Source organism: Trachypithecus francoisi, unplaced genomic scaffold (assembly GCF_009764315.1).
Source record: "Trachypithecus francoisi isolate TF-2019V2 unplaced genomic scaffold, Tfra_2.0 Lachesis_group11, whole genome shotgun sequence".
In the NCBI taxonomy this organism is placed as follows: Eukaryota; Metazoa; Chordata; class Mammalia; order Primates; family Cercopithecidae; genus Trachypithecus; species Trachypithecus francoisi.
This window is the reverse complement of record NW_022681456.1, coordinates 94,437,412-94,456,644: the sequence shown is the minus strand read 5'-3', so window position 1 is coordinate 94,456,644 and position 19,233 is coordinate 94,437,412. Positions and strand designations below refer to the sequence as shown.

General features: G+C 35.3%; 1 protein-coding gene across 1 annotated transcript in view; it reads left to right on the top strand.

Annotated features, from left to right (window-relative positions):
- MUC19 (mucin 19, oligomeric) overlaps nt 1-19,233 on the top strand; it is a 211,467-nt gene that overhangs the window by 75,303 nt on the left and 116,931 nt on the right. The window contains 8 exon segments of the mRNA XM_033223489.1: nt 6,125-6,223; nt 6,490-6,558; nt 7,777-7,829; nt 8,854-9,019; nt 9,658-9,732; nt 9,964-10,098; nt 10,486-10,551; nt 17,974-18,072. Of these exon segments, the coding sequence (XP_033079380.1) occupies nt 6,125-6,223; nt 6,490-6,558; nt 7,777-7,829; nt 8,854-9,019; nt 9,658-9,732; nt 9,964-10,098; nt 10,486-10,551; nt 17,974-18,072 (762 nt within the window).

The window sequence follows — 19,233 nt, the reverse complement described above, 5'->3', positions numbered from 1 at the left end:
CTTCTGGCTGAGGGATCATAATAATTTATATAAAGTGAGGATGGTAATCAGAAGAAACCCAGAAAGTGCTAGATAAGGGTTTACTGGTATTTTTATTTTGGAGCTCCAAAGGAAAAAAAGTCACATTTTTTATTTTTCATTTTTCATGTAAGAAAAAAACATTTTACTTTAAGAGACACCAACTTATTTTTTCTTTTCACACTCTTTTTCTTTCTAAATTCATCCAATAAACACTATGTCATTGTGAAAACAAAACAGTTTAAATTGTTTGCTTTTAGAATTCGTTTTTAAAAAATAAAGGTCTTTTGTAGAGCAATTGTCTTGCACAAATTCTAGGCTTGAAAGATGCATCCTATTTCTTTCACTGACATTAGTGGTTTAAAAGTGGCATTTTCAAATTGTGATGAATCCCTAACTACAAAATGATTTTTGTTTTTAAGTTTTCTGGTGGTAAGCCTCACTTGATCAGTTATGAGAACAATGAATCCCATATTTGTTTTATTTTAAAATAAGTGTTTTGACATCATCACTAGCAAAGGGTGTTTTTTTCTGTTTCTTTCAAAATATAGTATGCATCAAACAAAGATACTTAGAGATTGAAAGTAAAAGATTATATTTCAGATATAATATAGCTAAGAAGATACTTTATTTCAAATATGTATTTCCTCTCCATGAACTATCTATAATAAATGAAAGGATTTGTTTCTTGGACATGGGAACCCATTTCATTGTGGATAATGTATTAGTGCTTTTGAGCAGAACCAATATGATAAGTGGGATAAATTAACTTGGTTAAAACTTTCCTACTTTTACTTTTTGCTTTGTCTTAAAAATAAATCATTTTAACATAAAAACCTATAATTATTGAACACAAAGGTAAGATTTATTTTAAAAAGAGTCTCGGCGGGGCAGTGGGGTAGGGGGTGCAGGCTTTTGCCACTAACTTGTTATCTGGATAAAGTACTTTTGACCAAGTACTGCATAGAAGACAAGGTATGACTTCATTGTTGAATAGACCTTAACTTTTTTGTTGAGGTAAATAGCATAGAAGTAAAGGGTACTTTTGAGGAGTTTAGAAAAACATTGCAGAAAACTCTAAAGTGAAAGGGAAGCAGTGTGCAGACTTTAATTTCTCCACATGCTTTCTGTATCTATCTTCTTTTCCATACAGCGAATGCTTTCACAGGGCTAAAATACCCTGAGAGATGCCTAGTTAACCACTCTAATAAGCATGCTATTTTTAGAAGAAACATTATGCAGTTATGGGGCTTTTCCTTTTTAGATTGACTGATCTTGATACAGAGCTAATATTTACTGAGCACTACTCTACCTATATGACATATATTATCTGATTTGATACAGAAAATTCCCTGAAGTGGTGCCATCATTTCCCCCTATTTACACATGAGTAAATGGAAACACAAAGAGGTTAAGTTATACGTTCAAGGTTACTTGCTAATAAGTTGCAGAGATAATTAAAATTCAGAACATATTTTCTAGACTCCAGTCCTAATGCCCCTGTGTTTCCATGTTTAAAGAAGAGGATGAAGTTGAATTTAATTTACATCAGTTATTGAAGAAGCAACATGTAATTACAGATTCTGATTTCAAATGGGAACTTATGTTAAAATCATAGGTTGCTTAGTAGGTTTATATTAAGACAACAACAAAAAATCCCCCATGTGAATGAATACGTGGGACACTGACATATAATTTAAAAGTGGGTTTCTGTTACACAACAATATAATCTGTTAAAATGCATATTTACTCAAAAATTTAAAAACTTAGAATGTTACAACTATAAGTTATATATAAATTTTGTTTATACAATGTGCTTATTATAAAATAGCATCAATCATAAAAAAATCGCATCAGGCAAAGGGAGGTAGATGAGTATAGTGGAATGTGGAATTAGAAAAATAATAATTTGAATCCCTCCCCTTAAAGTTTGACCCTGTTTTAAGTCCCTCAAGCAGCCTGAGGTTTAGTGTTCTCATCTGTGAAGTGGGAACTAAAAATAATCTCTACATGGGAAGATGTGAGAAAACAGTAAATGTGATAGTGCAGCTTAGTGTAATACATAGGACGTATTCAGTAAAGGCAACTTTATTATTAGTGAATTTTATCAGGAATAATTAACTAGGTGAATGAGTTTATATTTTAGTTGGGGAGTTTAACACTTTATAGATTACTAATCAGAAACATACTGCTTCTTGAATTAAAGCCAATTTTATGAATTTTAAAATTTTTTCAGAATAAGATATTTTGCAAAAGCTGTAGACTCTGCAGTACTGAATTTGTTGTTTATGAGGGGAAATGTTATGGATACTCCTGAAGTTTATCTTTCAGACATATATTTTAAGTAAAATAAAATTCATTGAAAAAATGCCAAAATATTTTTTCCTTGTAAAAATTAAAATGATTCTTAGAATTAATTTAAAAACTTAGTGGTAGCTAGAAAATTAATTAAAAGACTTTATATTAAGTTTGTAGTGAGGTGAAACACAAGCGGACAAAGCCACTTGAAAAAATTTTTTAGGGTGGAGTTAGTGTTTTGGTGAAGGCAGCTCCTCCTATTACTATTTATGTCTCGTACACAAAGAAGCTGACGAGTAATAATTGACAGTATCAAGTACTTCCAGCATGTGTGTTCATTTGCAAGTAACAGAAAAATCAGTTGAAACTGTAACGGTTATGGATGTCAAAATTAATGAGAATGAGAATACAGTCTCTATCAGTTTTGGTAATTAAACCCAGAAGAAAAGTGAGTTCTCGTGTATTCCTGTTAGTAAAGGCTTATCCCTACTTTTATTGCTGTATCAATAATTTCAGACTTACATCTTCTGAAGTTCATTCATGGGGAAAGGGAGCTATATCATAGTAGCCTGACTGGTCTGTACCCCAATCTGTGCCTAGTTTAAATAACTCTATGACCCTGGTTAAAGATCGGTCCTTGAGATGCACATGAGCATGTTGCCATCTCAGCAACATCAATTATAAGGAAAGGCCTATAAATATGTTCTCTTGTGCATATGGCAAAAATAGTGATGATCAGAGCACTACCGCCTATGCTGTGCAACTATGTTCTTGAATCCATGTTGATTAGAGCATATTTATTTAGTACTGTGTAAATTTTGGAGATTTGATTTTATTCCTTATGATAATGCTGCTTTTAATTAAATGCAATTGTCTTCAGTTTGAAAGTGTTCAAATTGGATCACTGGAATTCCATAAAGGTTAAATCAATACTGTGAAATGGAATCTGCACCAAAATCTTTGGGAATATCAGGGTCTACCTATTCTTCCACATCATTCTAATCTTGATTGTCTCTGGGGTTCATGGCATAACAGTCTTTCCATGCTATTCTTACAATTAGATCAGCAAGATATTTTAATTCAAATGTCCAACTATTGTGCTCATTAGTGAGAAAAGATATCAAGATCTGAGCTGGTCAGTTGGTGGAGTCTGTGTAATACCAATTTTGAAAATTCTTCTCAACTAAACCTTGTCAGCTCTTGATAACTGTCACAAAAATTTTCTCTCAAACTAGTTACCATACTTATTTAAATATACATTCTGTAAAGTAATTCGAGGAGACAGGATATTTTATTCTTTACTTGATATTGTGTTCTATAATTTCTAGTCTAATTTTTAATATTTCCATTAACATGGTGAATGGGTAATTAAGAAAACTTGAAAACTGCAGGAGGTGATGTGTTATACATACAGGCAGAATAACATAAAAAGCAATATGGGTCACAGTCCTAGATACTGGGGGACTTACATTTGAGTCCTAGTTTTGTCGCTAACCAGCAGTGTGATCTTGAACAAATCACTCAACTTTTCTGAGCCCCATTCTTTATAGGAAAATGGGTAAAATATTTTTACTCCATTCATTCATTCATTCATTCTATGGACAAATATTTCTCAAGCTCTTATTATGTGCTAGGCACTCTTATAGGCCTTGGAGATACTAAAATGAATTAAAATTGACATGGTTTCTGCCTTTATAAAGCCTACAGCCTAGTCAGGAATGTGGATATCAATTAAGTAATTACAAAAACAAATGGAAACTTACATCAACACAAGAGCTATGGGGTATCTAAAATGGCCTGGGATGAGAGGCAAGGGATTAAAATCCAGTCAAGGAGCTCAGGAAGGACTGAAGGAAAGATGATTGAGTTGAGAACTGACCAATGAAAGCTCAAGTAGGAGAAGAGGAGGAAAGAACCAAGTTCCAAGTACAGAGAACTGCGAACAGCAGGTAGAAAAGATAGAAAGGCAAGTGTGGCTGGACAAGGAGTGAGGATCAAATAGATTGTGTGAGAAGTTTGTTTCTCTCCTTCTTTTTTTGAAGTTCCAAAACACTATAAAATTGCAAAGTGGTATTGTTTACATAAAGTAAGCAGTGGATTTCCATGGATTTTCAATGAAAATTAACATTGAAATGGAGAAAATATCTGACTATTTTTTTATTTATGAAAACCCCAAAGTAATAAAGGCTTATTTTTAAGTGCACAGGTACTCAGTAAACATGTGATGAGCTTTTATCACATCCCTAGCAATGGGCAGACATTGAGAATACAAAGGTAAAACATGGCCTTTTTCTTCAGGAGTTCACTGATAATCCACAACAGCTGTTTAGGGTAAATTCAGATTTATTTTTATAAACCTGCTATGTCAAATCATACACATAAATCTTAAAAAATATTTATCCTTTTCCCTCCAATATAAAAATATCCAAGCTGCAGACAACCAGAAGCTGAAAAAAGTTGAAGAAACCATAAACTGCAAAATCAGCCTCTGCTTATCAGAGGATGTATTGCCGTTGTAGATATACATTCCATTTACTTTGTATTTAGTAGAATTCAGCATATGTGTATGTGTGTGTATGTATACATTGGAAAGTATACCATGTATGTCACTGTTTTAAAAATGAAATACGTTACTCTCTTAGATGTTTAAAGTTTAAACATGTGCACATCTAATAACAGCTCTCTTAGCTGTTCTAAGCCTAAAAGTAGCAATTAACTATTTCATGATAGTGTTTCTTTATTGCTATTATCAGCCCCAGGCCACAGTGATTAGGGCATAAGGATCTGCTTATTTTATTTTATTTTTAAATTTTAAAAATTATTTTTTTAAATGTGGATACATAGTAGATATATACATATATGGCATACATGAGATGTTTTGATACAGGCATGCAATGTGAAATAAGCACATCGTGGAGAATGGGGGATCCATCCCTTCAAGCATTTACCCTTTGTGTTCTAAATAATCCAATTATGTTCTTTAAGTTATTTTAAAATGTATAATTATTATTGGCTATAGTCACCCCACTGTGCTATCAAATAGCAGGTATTATTCATTCTTTTAAATGTTTTTATACCCATTAACCATCCCCACCTCTCCCCTACCCCTGACTACCCTTCCTAGCTCTGCTAACCGTCCTTTTACATTCTATGTTCATGAGTTCAATGGATCTGATTTTTTTAGATCCCACAAAAGAAGAACATGTGATGTTTGTCTTTCTGTGCCTGGCTTATTTCACTTAACATAATGATCTCCCATTCCATCCATGTTTTTGCAAATGACTAGATCCCATTCTTTTTTATGGCTGAATAGTACTCCATTTCATGTATTGTTTATCCATTCATCTGTTGCTGGACACTTAGCTTGCTTCCAGATCTTAACTATTGTAAACAGTGCTGTCACAAATGTAGGAGTGCAGATATCTGTTTGATACACTGATTTTCTTTCTTTTGGGTATACGCTCAGCAGTGGGATTGCTGGATCATACAGTAGCTCAATTTTTAGTTTCCTGAGGAACCTCCAGACTTTTCTCCACAGTGGACGTAGGTTCTGCTTATTTTAAAACACTTTTTTAGAAAAATATATGAAGACCTAGTGTGGCTCGGTTCAAGATGCAGAAAGCTATATTTGTAAAAAAGAAAAAAAGGCAATGATATTAAAACAAATTCTTAGGGAACTCTAGGCAGAAAGTCACTAGCTTTATTGATTCTATTTTCTACGGTAAAATTGATTAAACAGTTAACTCACTCCGTGGTGATAAAGTCCTAATAGACTTTAGATGAGACGTTTATTTTATGTTTTTCTCAGGCATTACTGAAACTTCAGTTCCCATCATCTCAACATCTGGAAATGCAGGCACGACAGGAGTAGTGAGCCCCACTATCACTGGTGCTGCAGGCGTGACAGGTAAATTAAATTCAGAACAAAGTATACCAGCCTCAGCTAAGAAACTCATTTTAGGAGATGTTACTCAGAACAATATTTTGCAAAATAAAAGTATTAGAGCTAGGTGATTATTCCTTATGTGTAATTGAAATGTCGTATCTTTAGTCTTTTCACAAGTTGCTTCCTTAAAGTATAATGTTAAAATTATATGTGCTGATAACCTTGATAATTGGGGGTGCCTATGCATTTTTTTAGCCAGATGTTTATTTTTTCTTTACCTTTGTCAGGGACAACAGGAGTGTTACCAGGTATAACCACAGGAGCTGAACATGGAAATTTAAGTGACTTCAGAACAGGTGAGACAAATAAATGAGTCAAATGCTATCTCTTCCACAACCTATTTCTACTAGGAATCCTCTGTTTCAACTTGGCAACAACTTTACCCTGAGGACAACATTATGTAACAGGGCCAAATGTCAGAGCTATTGAAGTCAGCTAAATGACCTTGGGGAAAAATCCAATGATTAATATTTAATAAAATACTAATGATATGTTTCTATGGCACAGGAATATTTCTGAATTGTCTACAAATATATAGTATGTAATTTAATCAACAATTACACCATGGTAGTTACCTGTTGTTATTCCCATTAGGTGAGAAAATAATAAAAGGTCTCCAAGCTGGAAGAGGCAGGATTAGAACACATAATCCTAAGTCTGGTGTGGAATAGCTAGCTCCACAGCTCTGTGTGTGTATAAAAACGTAGATCCAACAAAAGCCAATGAGAATATGCTTGCCCTACACATCATTGACTGAATTTTAACTACTGTTGGTTTCCTTAAGGAGACATCATTTTGATAGAAAACAAAAAAGCGTAAGTTCACCCCTGTCCACCATGCTATCAGCTGCTAATTTTTTAAGTATCTCTTAAGTTTCTTCTCTGCATCAATTTGCCTCTGCTTTTGTTCAGGTGTTAAACATTTTCCATCTAGCCTCCACCTTGCTCACCTTCCTCCAACACAATGGTGTTTAAAGTGTGGTTTCTGGACCAGCAGCATCAGCATCTTCTGGGAACTTGTTAGAAATGAAAATGTCTGGGCCCACCTGCCTAAAATCAGAAGCTGTTGGAGTGGAGCCCAGCATTTTACTAGCAAGCCCATGCATCTGATGCTCATCAAAGTGGAAAACTACTGCTCTAACATTTCCACTCCTTCCTCACTTCCCTCCCAATCTACGCTGCAGTCAATACCATGGCAGAATGGACTTCCAAAATCTCAACTATCATCATGTTACTCCACTACTTACAAGTCTTCAATTGTTCTGATTGCTTTTAAGATAAATCAAAAGTTCTTTGCATACATACTGGGTTAAAAGCCATTTCTTTAGTGTATGGAACTATATACTATTCTTTATGTATGGAACTATTTCTCTTTATGCACTTGCTAACTAATCCATGGCCTAATTTTATTTTTTCTACATTTACTATCCCTTAGCAATTTTCTTGATTTAAGCATTATAACTTAAACACTTTATGGAATAAGATATAGTTTACATAAAAATTAATGGTTTAAAGGATATAATCAATGTACAATAGCACAAATTAAGAAACTGGTTCGTTCCAATCAGGTCAGTATACTTAAATTTTAGAGTGATGACCGTTTGTTTACATTTCTTAAAACCTGCATGGAAATTACTTGGATAATGATGATAAGTCAATCAGCTATCTCTTTTGGTTATAAGGCCGTATGTATAAGGATTTTGAGCAGGGCTACTCAAAGTTTGGTCGACAGACGGATACTAACCAGACTGTTACCAGTTTTTGATGTATTAAGAACTGAAATAGAGTAAGCATTTAAAAACATAGCAATTTTACAGGATGATTTTATGTCTATTAAATAAAGACTTGTGTTTTGTAAGGTTTTACTTTTAAAAATTTCATTTCTCTATTTTATGGCCTTTTTCAAAGTATTAATCTAGCACAGATTGGAAATTTTACAAAATTGATCTTTTGCTACAGATTGTTTGAGAAACACAGGTTAGAGTATTAACTGTAGTTAGACTGCTTGAATTTGGCTCCTGGATCAACTGTCGACCAACTTGGTGACCTGGAGCAAGTCATTTAATCACAACTAATAAATAAGAGTAATAATATGACTTGTTTCAGAGGAATTTAGTAAGAGTAAATGAGTTGGTTTATGTGTAGGGCATTTTTTTTTTTTTTTTTTTTTTTTTTTTTTTTTGAGATGGAGTTTCATTCTTGTTGCCCAGACTGGAGTGTAGTGGTGCGATCTCAGCTCACTGCTACCTCTGCCTCCCGGGTTCAAGTGATTTTCCTGCTTCAGACTCCCGAGTAGCTGGGATTACAGGCACCCGCCACCAGGCCTGGTTAACTTTTGTATTTTTAGTAGAGACAGGGTTTTGCCATGTTTGCCAGGCTGGTCTCAAACTCCTGACCTCAGGTGATCTGCCTCCAAAAGTGCTGGGATTACAGGCATGAGCCACCATGACCGGGCAGTTTCTGGTAAGATTGACCAGGCTGGACATAATGTCTCAGAAGTTCCCAACCATACCTCCTACACTAAGTGATGCTCTGTAAATTCAGGCTAGAGCTAGTATTAGAATGCAGGGCTGAGGAAAGTTGGAGGGATAGTTTCTTTCACTTCCTTTTTCTGGAACCTTCCAAGTAGTCATAGTAACAGAAGTAATAACATATATACCTGCTCCTCTCTTGGTTTCAGGAAGCACAGGAGTTTCTGCAGGCTCCACCACTGCCAGCCCTGAAGCCTCAGTCACAACCTCTGAAAGCAGCAAATCAGGTAAGTAAAAGGGAAAAGTCAGTGAGTATGCAGGAGTAAAATGGAGCGTGTGGATCTCCACATTTTCTTTATTTAGCAGTGCTGTAAAGAATGAAAAGAACTGGAGTTAGGAAGCCCAGTTACTGACCACTGGTATTGCAGGTAGTAATCGGCCATACAGATTCAGACAGAGGTTCCTGTTCTGGAAATTCTGAGTCTGTGAGTCTGGAGTGGGGCTAGGGTCATAGTTTGCAATCCTAACTACAAATTAGAATCAACTAGATAAATGTTTGAAAATACATATTGAAGAATCCATCACAGACTAATTGAATCTGTCCCTGGAAGAAGGGACCAGGCATTAAGTATTTTTAAAAAGCCTCACGGGTCACACATGCAACCTGGGTTGAGAACCACTAGGTTCAAATATCTGAATATTAAACAAGTAAATAATAAACAAGCTTATTTACAAGGAAGAAGTAAATATGCACTCTCAGGGATGCCAACAATTGTATATGATTCTCATAATGAATTTTGGGAAAGAGTGAACCATTCTTGGAAATGAAGAAGTGTAAACAAAAGATATTTTGAAAGCAGACAGTAGTACCCTCTGTTCTGCTAAATCAAAGATCACGATACATATTTACTGTCTATTTTGAAAGGAACGACTGGATCCTCAGTAGGTGGAAAAACTAGAGCCACAAGCAGTGAAGGGACATCATCTGAAGGCGTGTCAGGTGAGTAGAGGATGTCATTCCAAGGCCATGGCTTTTGGTGAAAAGGACAATCTTTCATCAGACCTCTGCAAGTTTCACTAAGTATCCAACAGAAGATAGAAAGGTATATAAGTTATTAACATTTTCAAGAAAAGTTTTAATTTAGGTTTTCTCCAAATATTTCCTTCAAAACTGCTATGGCACTGGGTTGTCACAATAATGTATGTGCTCTCCCAACACTGTGTTTGCCAGGCGGAACAGGACAGTCTCTCGGATCTACCGCTGGATCTGACAGTGAAATCACAGCGAGAACATCTTTCACTGGTTCCAGCTTACCTGGGAAACTCACCAAGCCAAGCCCAGGCTCACCTGGTCACTTTAGTGGTGGTGAGTCACAAACCTAGTTGGAACCTCAAATTCTTATAAATTTAAGCAAATTTAGAAGGGATCTAATTTTACATCAAATGATCATGGATAGTTTAAGTAGACCCCCTGCCTCTTTAAAGAAACCCTGAAATTTGTTCAAAGAGTACTTCATTATAACCATTTATGTAGACTAGGCTTGCCAGAGAAAATATAGGATACCAGTTAATTTGAATTTCACACAAATCAGGAACAATTTTTTTTTTTTTTTTAGGATGAGTATGTCCCATGCAATAATCAAAACACAGTGTTGATTGTCTGGGATTCATATTTAATTGGGTGTCCTGTATTTTTATTTCGTGATTTTGAAAACTCTGATGCAGACTGAGCACTGTTGCTCTTTTCAATTAGGAACAACTGAAGGGGGAAATGTAGCCACCACTGGAGCTGCTGGTGAAAACACTTCTGGAGCATCGGGTATGGAAAGAGCATAATTAGAATAAATCCAGACAGTAGAAGTATAATTTTTTTACTTAAAATTTTGTCAGAGACAAGGTTGCCTGGGGAATTTAATTATTATTTGTGTAATGTCAAAACTGCAGAAGATCAGAAATAAATCAAGAAATATTTGCTGTGTGTTCAATATCATCCTGGGGGATACAGACAACATAAAAGAGGAGTAGAGTAAGGCATTTGTTCTCATAGAACTTCATTTCTGAGCAAAAGAAATTAATATTTATAATACACACAAAGCAAAATCGTGCAAGGCAAAAGATAATCAAAGTGGAGGAATTGTTCAATAACACGCATTGGAGTAAGACTTGAGAGTCAACTCTAGTAAAGTGACTGATTAATTTGTTTAAAACAATGGAATTATTCTATTTTGAAAAGAATATATTATAATCAGTGCACTATAAGCTATGTCTATATGCCCCAACTTGAACAAAAACTCAAAATACAAGGAAGCTGAATGAAATTTTAAGAATCTATTCAACTGCAAGGGAATAAAAAGCAGTTATTCAGGTTTTGGTGAAGGAGGATTAAAAACAAAATATTCTTCAAGTCCAGAACCCCCTGCACAAAAGTAGTACAGAATAAAATATAGGTTAACTATTGAATAAGCATTAAAACAGAATGTGATGCACATCAGAGGCAGTCTGTTAAGAGATTGCAAAATCAAAGTGATATATCACTCTTTTATAATATATAGCCAAGCAGATATGACCTACTACACACATGTTCTCAATATAAATGATTATAGTCTTCAAGTAGAAGGACTTGAGAGCACCATTTATTACACATAGTTCATCCTAAATTCGTCTCTGGAAATGAAGCAAGTGAGTAAGTTGTTCACAGCTGAATCAGTGAATAACCTTCCTTAACCGAATTTCTTACATATTGTATCTCTGTTGTAAATATCTGATGACCTGGTTAAATATTCAAACACACCAAAAATCCTTTTATCACAAGCAGAATGTAATTTAATTAGTCATAGTATCAACCTGATCCTTAATTTGCACTGACACTAGTAGACTCGAATAGGATTTAAGCTCAAGAAACCAATGGAAAAAAAACAAAAACAAAAACAGGAAAATGGTGGCTGCATAAATTGGAGTCTGTAGGTACCTCTTTCTTCAAATCATAAAGATCAAAACAGAGCCCACACTTACGGTGTTTAGTGGAGACAGAGACGAGCCAGACTCCAAAAACTGGGAATGATGGCTCTGAGGCTCACTGTGGGGCTGAGATATAGGTAAGGGCATCACAGAAAATAGAGCAGTATAGAGAGGTCCTAATAGTGGTAGAATACTATGATTCTAGTGGTTCAATCAAGTAGAGTTGAGCTTCAAAAGGAAAGATCCCCAACTTGAGTGGAAAATGCTGAGAGAAAATCTGGGACCTGGCAGGTCAGAGAGCCCTCATGAATGGAGTTGAAAGAGTACTGGAAAGTGCATGGAAGTCTTTGGAAGGGGGAGCAACCCTTGGAACCTGGGTGTCAAAGGAAAAAAATAAGTATGTAAAAATAAAGGTCTCAGTAAAACAGGATAATAATGAAAGCATCAGAAGACAGACAAGGAAAAAGTGCCACTTATAAACAAAGCTCCTTCACCCTAAGAACATAAGAGGGGAGCCCTTTATCTGAGGAATCTGGGAAGCATATGGAAGCCTCTCTGCTGCCCCCTACATAGAATCTCCTGCTATTACTGGACCACAAAACATTGAAAAAAAAAATAACAATAAAGAAAAAAAAAGAAATTCCAATATCGATACACAGTTATTCCTTTGTATACATTTTCAAAACCTTTGCAGCAGTAGCAAGCAAATTGTAAAAATCTAGTCATGAAGCAAAAGAATACAAAAACATAACATTAACATAAAACAACTGGCCGGGCGCGGTGGCTCAAGCCTGTAATCCCAGCACTTTGGGAGGCAGAGGCGGGCGGATCACGAGGTCAAGAGATGGAGACCATCCTGACGAACACGGTGAAACCCCGTCTCTACTGAAAATACAAAAAAATTAGCCGGGCGTGGTGGCGGGCGCCTGTAGTCCCAGCTTCTATGGAGGCTGAGGCAGGCGAATGGCGTTAACCCAGGAGGCGGCGGAGCTTGCTGTGAGCGGAGATCGCGTCAGCGCAATCCAACCTGGGCGACAGAGTGAGACTTCGTCTCAAAAAAAAAAAAAAAAAAAAACAAAAACCAACCAACCAACCAACCAAACAAACAAACAAAAACAACTAAGGAAACAACTGCAGCTACAAAGGGACATCAAAATTACAGATTAAAAATTAAGAGTGGAAACAGATAAACAGCAGGAATGTTAAATTGGAATTGGTGAAAACCCAGGAGAAAATGAAAGAAAAAGAAAAATTATCTCAAAAGACCATATAGCAAATTGCTCCATTGAGAATAAATAAAACTGAAAATACAGCAAGGCTATTAGAGGATAGAATGGAGAAGAGGTACCCTACCCCTGAAATATTGCAGACGCTTTCAAAAAAGGTATAACGGGCTGGAGAAGGATATAGTTTTAGGAAACAAACAAAAATACCGAAGATATATTATTGCCATAGCTGGAGAAGAAAAAGCAATGAAACAGAGCTAATATTTAAAATTATAAATAAGGAAAAATAGTCTTAATTTAGAAAAAATCCCTAAATCTGTGTAGTGAAAAGAACCTACCATATACCTGGAAGAATTAATCCTGAAGAGTCAATTCTGCAAAGTATTCGGAAAAACAACTGGACTCGCTTTACTCATAGATAACAGGTAGTAAGTAGTCAAGCGAATTGTTTAAATCTCATGAGCTAAGTACAAGAAGCATCAGTTTACAAAAAAGGAAAAATGAGCCATCAGGAAGAAACTAATGCTCGATTATTTTTATTAATACTGATTTTTAGTGACTTTTTCAAAATTAAGGCATCTTTTAATGTAATTCATAATATTAATAGTAGATCTAAGGGGAAAAAAAAACTCACAGAAGCTAAAATGGTATTTGATAAACATTGAATAATCATTTCTGATGGGAAAAAAAAGACTACTTAAAATAATAGGAATGAATGGATATTTCCTTAAAACAGGGCCGGACTTGGTGGCTCATGCCTATAAGTACTTTGGGAGGCCGAGGCAGGCAGATCACCTGAGGTCAGGAGTTTGAAACCAGCCTGGCCAACATGGCAAAACCCCATCTCTACTAAAAATATGAAAATTAGTTAGGTGTGGTGGCAGCTGCCTGTAATCCCAGTTACTCGGGAGGCTGAGGCAGGAGAATTGCTTGAACCTGGGAGGCGGAGGTTGCAGTGAGCTGAGATCGCACCACTGCACTCCAGCCTGGGCAACAGAGCAAGACTCCGTCTCACAAAAATAAATAAATAAATAAATAAATAAATGTAAAGTACATATACCTCAGCCACACATGTAGCATCTTAATAAGGAATTTCTAAACTTATTCCACTAACTTCAGGAACAAGATAAGGAGACATACAATCATACTACTATTTAATATTTTCTGAAGTTATTAATAATTGCATTATGTAGGAATTGAAAGCATGGAATTTGAAACAGAAAATATTAAACTATTTCTATTTACAGATGGCATAATAGTGTACCTGCAGAATCCTAGAGAATCAATGGAAAAACTATAAGCAGTAAGATAATTTAATAAGGTACCAAGACACAAGATTAATCTATAAAAATTAATAGTCTACATAAATACAAATAACAAGTTAAAATATATATTTGAAGAGAAAAGTCCAATTTATGTAAACAACAAATAAAATAAATTACCTTGGAATAATCCAAACAAGATAAAACTTACATGAAGAAAACTTTAAAACTCTCCTTAAAGACACAAAAGCAGTTTTGACCAAATGGAAAGGCAATATGTATCAGTGTGCACAAGACCCCTTCAAGTTTTGGGACTCGCTAGAAGGACTCACAAGACTCAATATAGAATCATACTCATGGCTGTGATTTATTGCCAAGCAAAATCAGCAAAGGGAAAAAGTGCATAAAGCAAATCAAAAACTAGAATAATAGAAGATGCAAATTCAATTACAGAGAACAAGAGCTATAAGTGATTCTTAAACCTCTGAGAAAATGATCAACTTCACACAAGAAAAATGTAAATCAAAACTACACTGAGATACCATTTCTCACTTTTTAGATTGGCAGAAATCCAAAAGTGTGACAACAGCCCTGTTGACAGTTCTGGAAAGAAACAGGTGGTGCTCTGCGCACTGCTGGTGGGAGCACAAAATGTTACAGCTCCAATGAGGGTAACTTGGCAAAATCTAACAGAATTACAGACTTGTTTATCCTTTGACCCAGAAATCCCACTTTTAGTGCTCCTGAAGCTAGACAACCAAAGTATAAAATAACATATATAAGCTTTTCATACTGGCATTTTTTTTAATAGAAAGAGCCTGGAAACAACTCATCAAATACACATTGAATAAAAGATGACAAAAAGCAGCACTAGGCCATCCTAATAGAAGAGCGAGAAAGATCTCTATGTACTGATCTAGTTATTTCCAGAATTTATTGTAAAGGAAAAAAAGAAATCAGAATTGTATATACCATTTATACCTTTATGAAAAAAGAGGGGTGTGTGTATGTGTGTGTACATATATGTATATATGTTTTGTAAGGATATGAATTATATATACATATGCAAATATGCATACAAAAAACACAGAAGATAAACTAAAAACTAGTGAAAGTCATTACTTATAGGGAATAAACCAAAACAGTAGAATTTTGAGTTCTCAGAGTGTTCTTTTAAATACAATTTTGGCTTTCGAAAAGGAAAATGTCATATGCATTTTTAAAAATACAATTAAATCAAAATAAAAAAAGCAAACCCTAAAACTGAAAACCAACCAAAACAAGTGAACCTAATTGAATATCAAATTATAATCACACGGAGAAAATAATTATTTCACACGACTTTAAAACACAGTAATCAGACAGTATATGCTAGTGTCATGTATTTTAATGGCAAAAAGACTGCTAGGAAATTTTAAACTTCATTCAGTAATTTTCTTCTCAGTAGTTACATGAGTGTTCTCACTTTGAAATGGTTTTTTATATATTACAGAATAAAACAATTAGTAGTTATAGAAATGTTATTAGAAATCAAGATTTTAAATGTAAGAGAAAAGAAATACAATAATTAAATCAGGGCTGGACAAAGTGCTCACGCCTGTGATCCCAGTACTTTGGGAGGCTGAGGCCAGCAGACTGCTTGAGCCCTGGAGCTTAAGAGCAGCCTGGGCAACATAGTGAGACCCCCATCTCTACAAAATAAAAAATACAAAAGATTAACTACACATGGTGGCACATGCCTGTATCCTAGCTACTTGGGAGGTTGAAGTGGAGAATCACCTGAGCCCAGAAGTCGAGGTTGTAATGAGCAGTGATTGCACCACTGCACTCCAGCTTGGGAGAAGGAGTGAGATCCTGTCTCAAAAAAAAAAAAAAAAAGAAATCAAATAATTAAGTAAATTTCTGTAATGTTCCATTTGAGTGGGAAATATAAACTTATGATCTCTATATCATTTATATAAATCTAAATATATGATATATATAGAAAATGTATATTTTCATATACTAGAAATATATACAAACATCACAAATACGTGTGATATACCTAAATATAGGTATAAATATATATACTTCTAACATATGGAAATATATGTCTTCCGATGTATATTTATTATCTATATATTTATTAATATTTATATCTTCCACCTCTGGCCACTGAAATGGCCTAAAAGCAGTGGTACCCTAACAGTAGTGTGCACCCCTTGTCAGCTAGTTTGCACTCATACATTTCTGTGTTCACTCTTGCTTGGAGAAATGGTTAATTCCAGGTCTTGGACAAGAAAAGTACAAGGTCAGCTTGGGACTTCTTGAGTTAGAAAATGAGGAAGCATTCAAGGACTAAGGGAGCTCTACCTAAATGACAAAGGCGCTAAACTGCATGAGTTCTTGACCAAATTTGGAGAATTTTGAGCACTGAAAAAATAATTATTTGTAATAGATTGAGACCTGTTGATAATATTGGAGCATACATACCCCCAATGATAATTAATAAAAGAAACCACCACAGCAACATTTGATAATGTTGGTGGTGACTATCATGTCGAGTCCTTATTCTGGATTGGTAATTAAAGAGAAAAATCAATCAATTATCATGTATTTTTATTAGAAACTATGGATCAAGATATTCAAATAGTTCCAGTTGATCAGAGAAATCTATTTAAAGAAAAATTCCAACTAATAAATGTTGAAAAAAGACACAATTGGAAAAATCACTGTTTTGAAACCCTGAATAAAATAGACAAGGAGCATAAATAAATGCTGAAAACATTGGGTGAAAGGTTGACTAGGACTTGGATGTTTGCCTGATGTCAAAGTATCACCCAACAGATTACTTGCTAATTGCAGAATCGAAAAATGCTTTATACTGGAGAGTTCTGGCTGTCACCACCTAAACCTAGTGATCAAACATAGCATCACTGATAGTGGGGACTTGATGTTATGTGTCTCCTTTTGTGATCCTAGAAATTATTCCTGCCCAAAATGATGAACCTGAAATGAATCAAGTTCTTATGTCCCTTTCTAGATATTCTAAATTTAGCTCTTATCCATGATGTCAATTAACTTATTCTTTTATCCTCTGGATGCTCTGCAAACTGAAAATGAATGCGAGAGTTTAATTGCAATACAAGACCAACCTTTTCAATGTTATAAAATAGAATTAGAATTTCTGCTGGGAGAGATAGGGAATTTACATTTTTAATAGGCTCACCAGATGATTCTTACACACATTAATGTTGAAGAATTACTACATTCCATATTCTTAAGCAGAGAAGGTATTTGTGATGAAGAATATTGACCTGTTAATTGGGTAAAGAGGAAACAATTGCAATATTTTAGGTAGGAGGAAGGAAGATATGGATTTGGGTGGTGGAAGTAGCCATAGAAACATCATTCATAAATAATGAAGTTGAGTTTAACAATTTTGTCATATTACTTTTATCCTCCTCTTTCTCCTCCTTCTCTTCCTCCTCATCCTCCCTCTTCTTCAAAACAAAACAAAGCAAAGCAAAACAAAACAAAACAGGAACAACCAGAATATCGGGTGAATTGACTACACTGGCAGGAAGAATGACTGGGATGCCAGGCAGTGAATTGGGATTTCGTATTGAGTAAATAGCTAAATAATCACAGAAGCTTATTCATTCAAATCAATTGCATTGATCAGAAACAAAGCTATTGAAATACTCAGACAAAAGGATAAATAATGGGGATGTCTAAGAATATTTAACAGTTGCCTTAATTTCCTAGAAACTTTGGAAATTAATGTAATTCTAGCTGCCTTTGTATGTTGACCAGGTTCAACAGAAGGGTCCGTGGAAGCCACCACCAGAGCAGGCAGTGGAAATACAGCTGGAACATCAGGTACTAGGGCCACTGGTCCTGGAAACACAGCAGGTAAGACAAAGCACATCTTGTTGTCAGAGCAATGGTCAAACACAAAGGTCTTATATATAATTAGTGCAAGTCCAAGTGAGTTTTTAAAAAACAAGTTAATTCTAAGAGAATGAGGAAAATTCTAGCAATAATAAGTTTAATAATGGACTTTTGTCAAAAAGCATTTGCAGCAATCTATAGGCAGAACCTCGTTATTTTTCAAATTGGATACAACTGGAAGATCAGATACCGCAACCACTTTAGCCTCCCGTGAAGTCGCATTTGAAATATTATTTATATCTAAAGTTATGTTTAATTAGCAGAAGTGTGAGCTCTGATATCAAACTTTAATTTATCAAGAGATTATGAAGAATTTAGTGCTTGTAAATAGATAAATGCAAATGTTACCGGAAAGTGCGGGAATCCTGATGAAGTACATTCTTAGAGAGGAGTGGAAAACAGTTCTGAGCTAGTAGGGTTGAAAAAATAGTAGTAGCAGGGCTTATTTAAATATGTAGTACACTCTGAAACACAAGACAGAGTGGACTGCTTGAAAGAATGAGCCAGCAGCAGCTAGTGCTGGGGGACCGCTTTTATGAGAATCTTACCTGATTATTCATGAAGGGGCGTGAGGGGGGTGTTACATGCATGCATGTTTCAAGATGTCTCTTTCGACGCCCATGCTCTGTTTTTGCACATGCTAGTACACACATTACATGTCTCATTAGCATTTAAAATCTCCACCCAGGGATATGCTTTTTACTATTATAATGAGCAAAAGTCTACTCCAGGACAATTTTTTGGAGGAGTGTGTGTGCTCGTCAGTAGGGAAAGTCCCTAACCTGATTATCTCCAACTAGGGCCTGGTAAGTCCCCTTCAAGGCAAGAGGAGCTCAACCACAAGGCCAGAAGTAGCCAGGGTAGCTGTTGTCTTTTTGCTGCCTGTCAACGGGTGGCACTGACTATGAGGTGACAGCATCTCCAGGACTTGTTTTCCCAGGGGGTTCCCTTGCCTGCTCGTTTCTGGCTATCTGCCTACCTTAACACAAACAATTGTATTTTGACGAGACAATATTTATTGAGAGCTTAGTAATGTGTTAGGTACCAGAAGATGCTCTTATACTTACAAAGCTTAGAATTTTTTAGAAGAAAGTAATATTTAAACACATGAAAAAAGCAAAA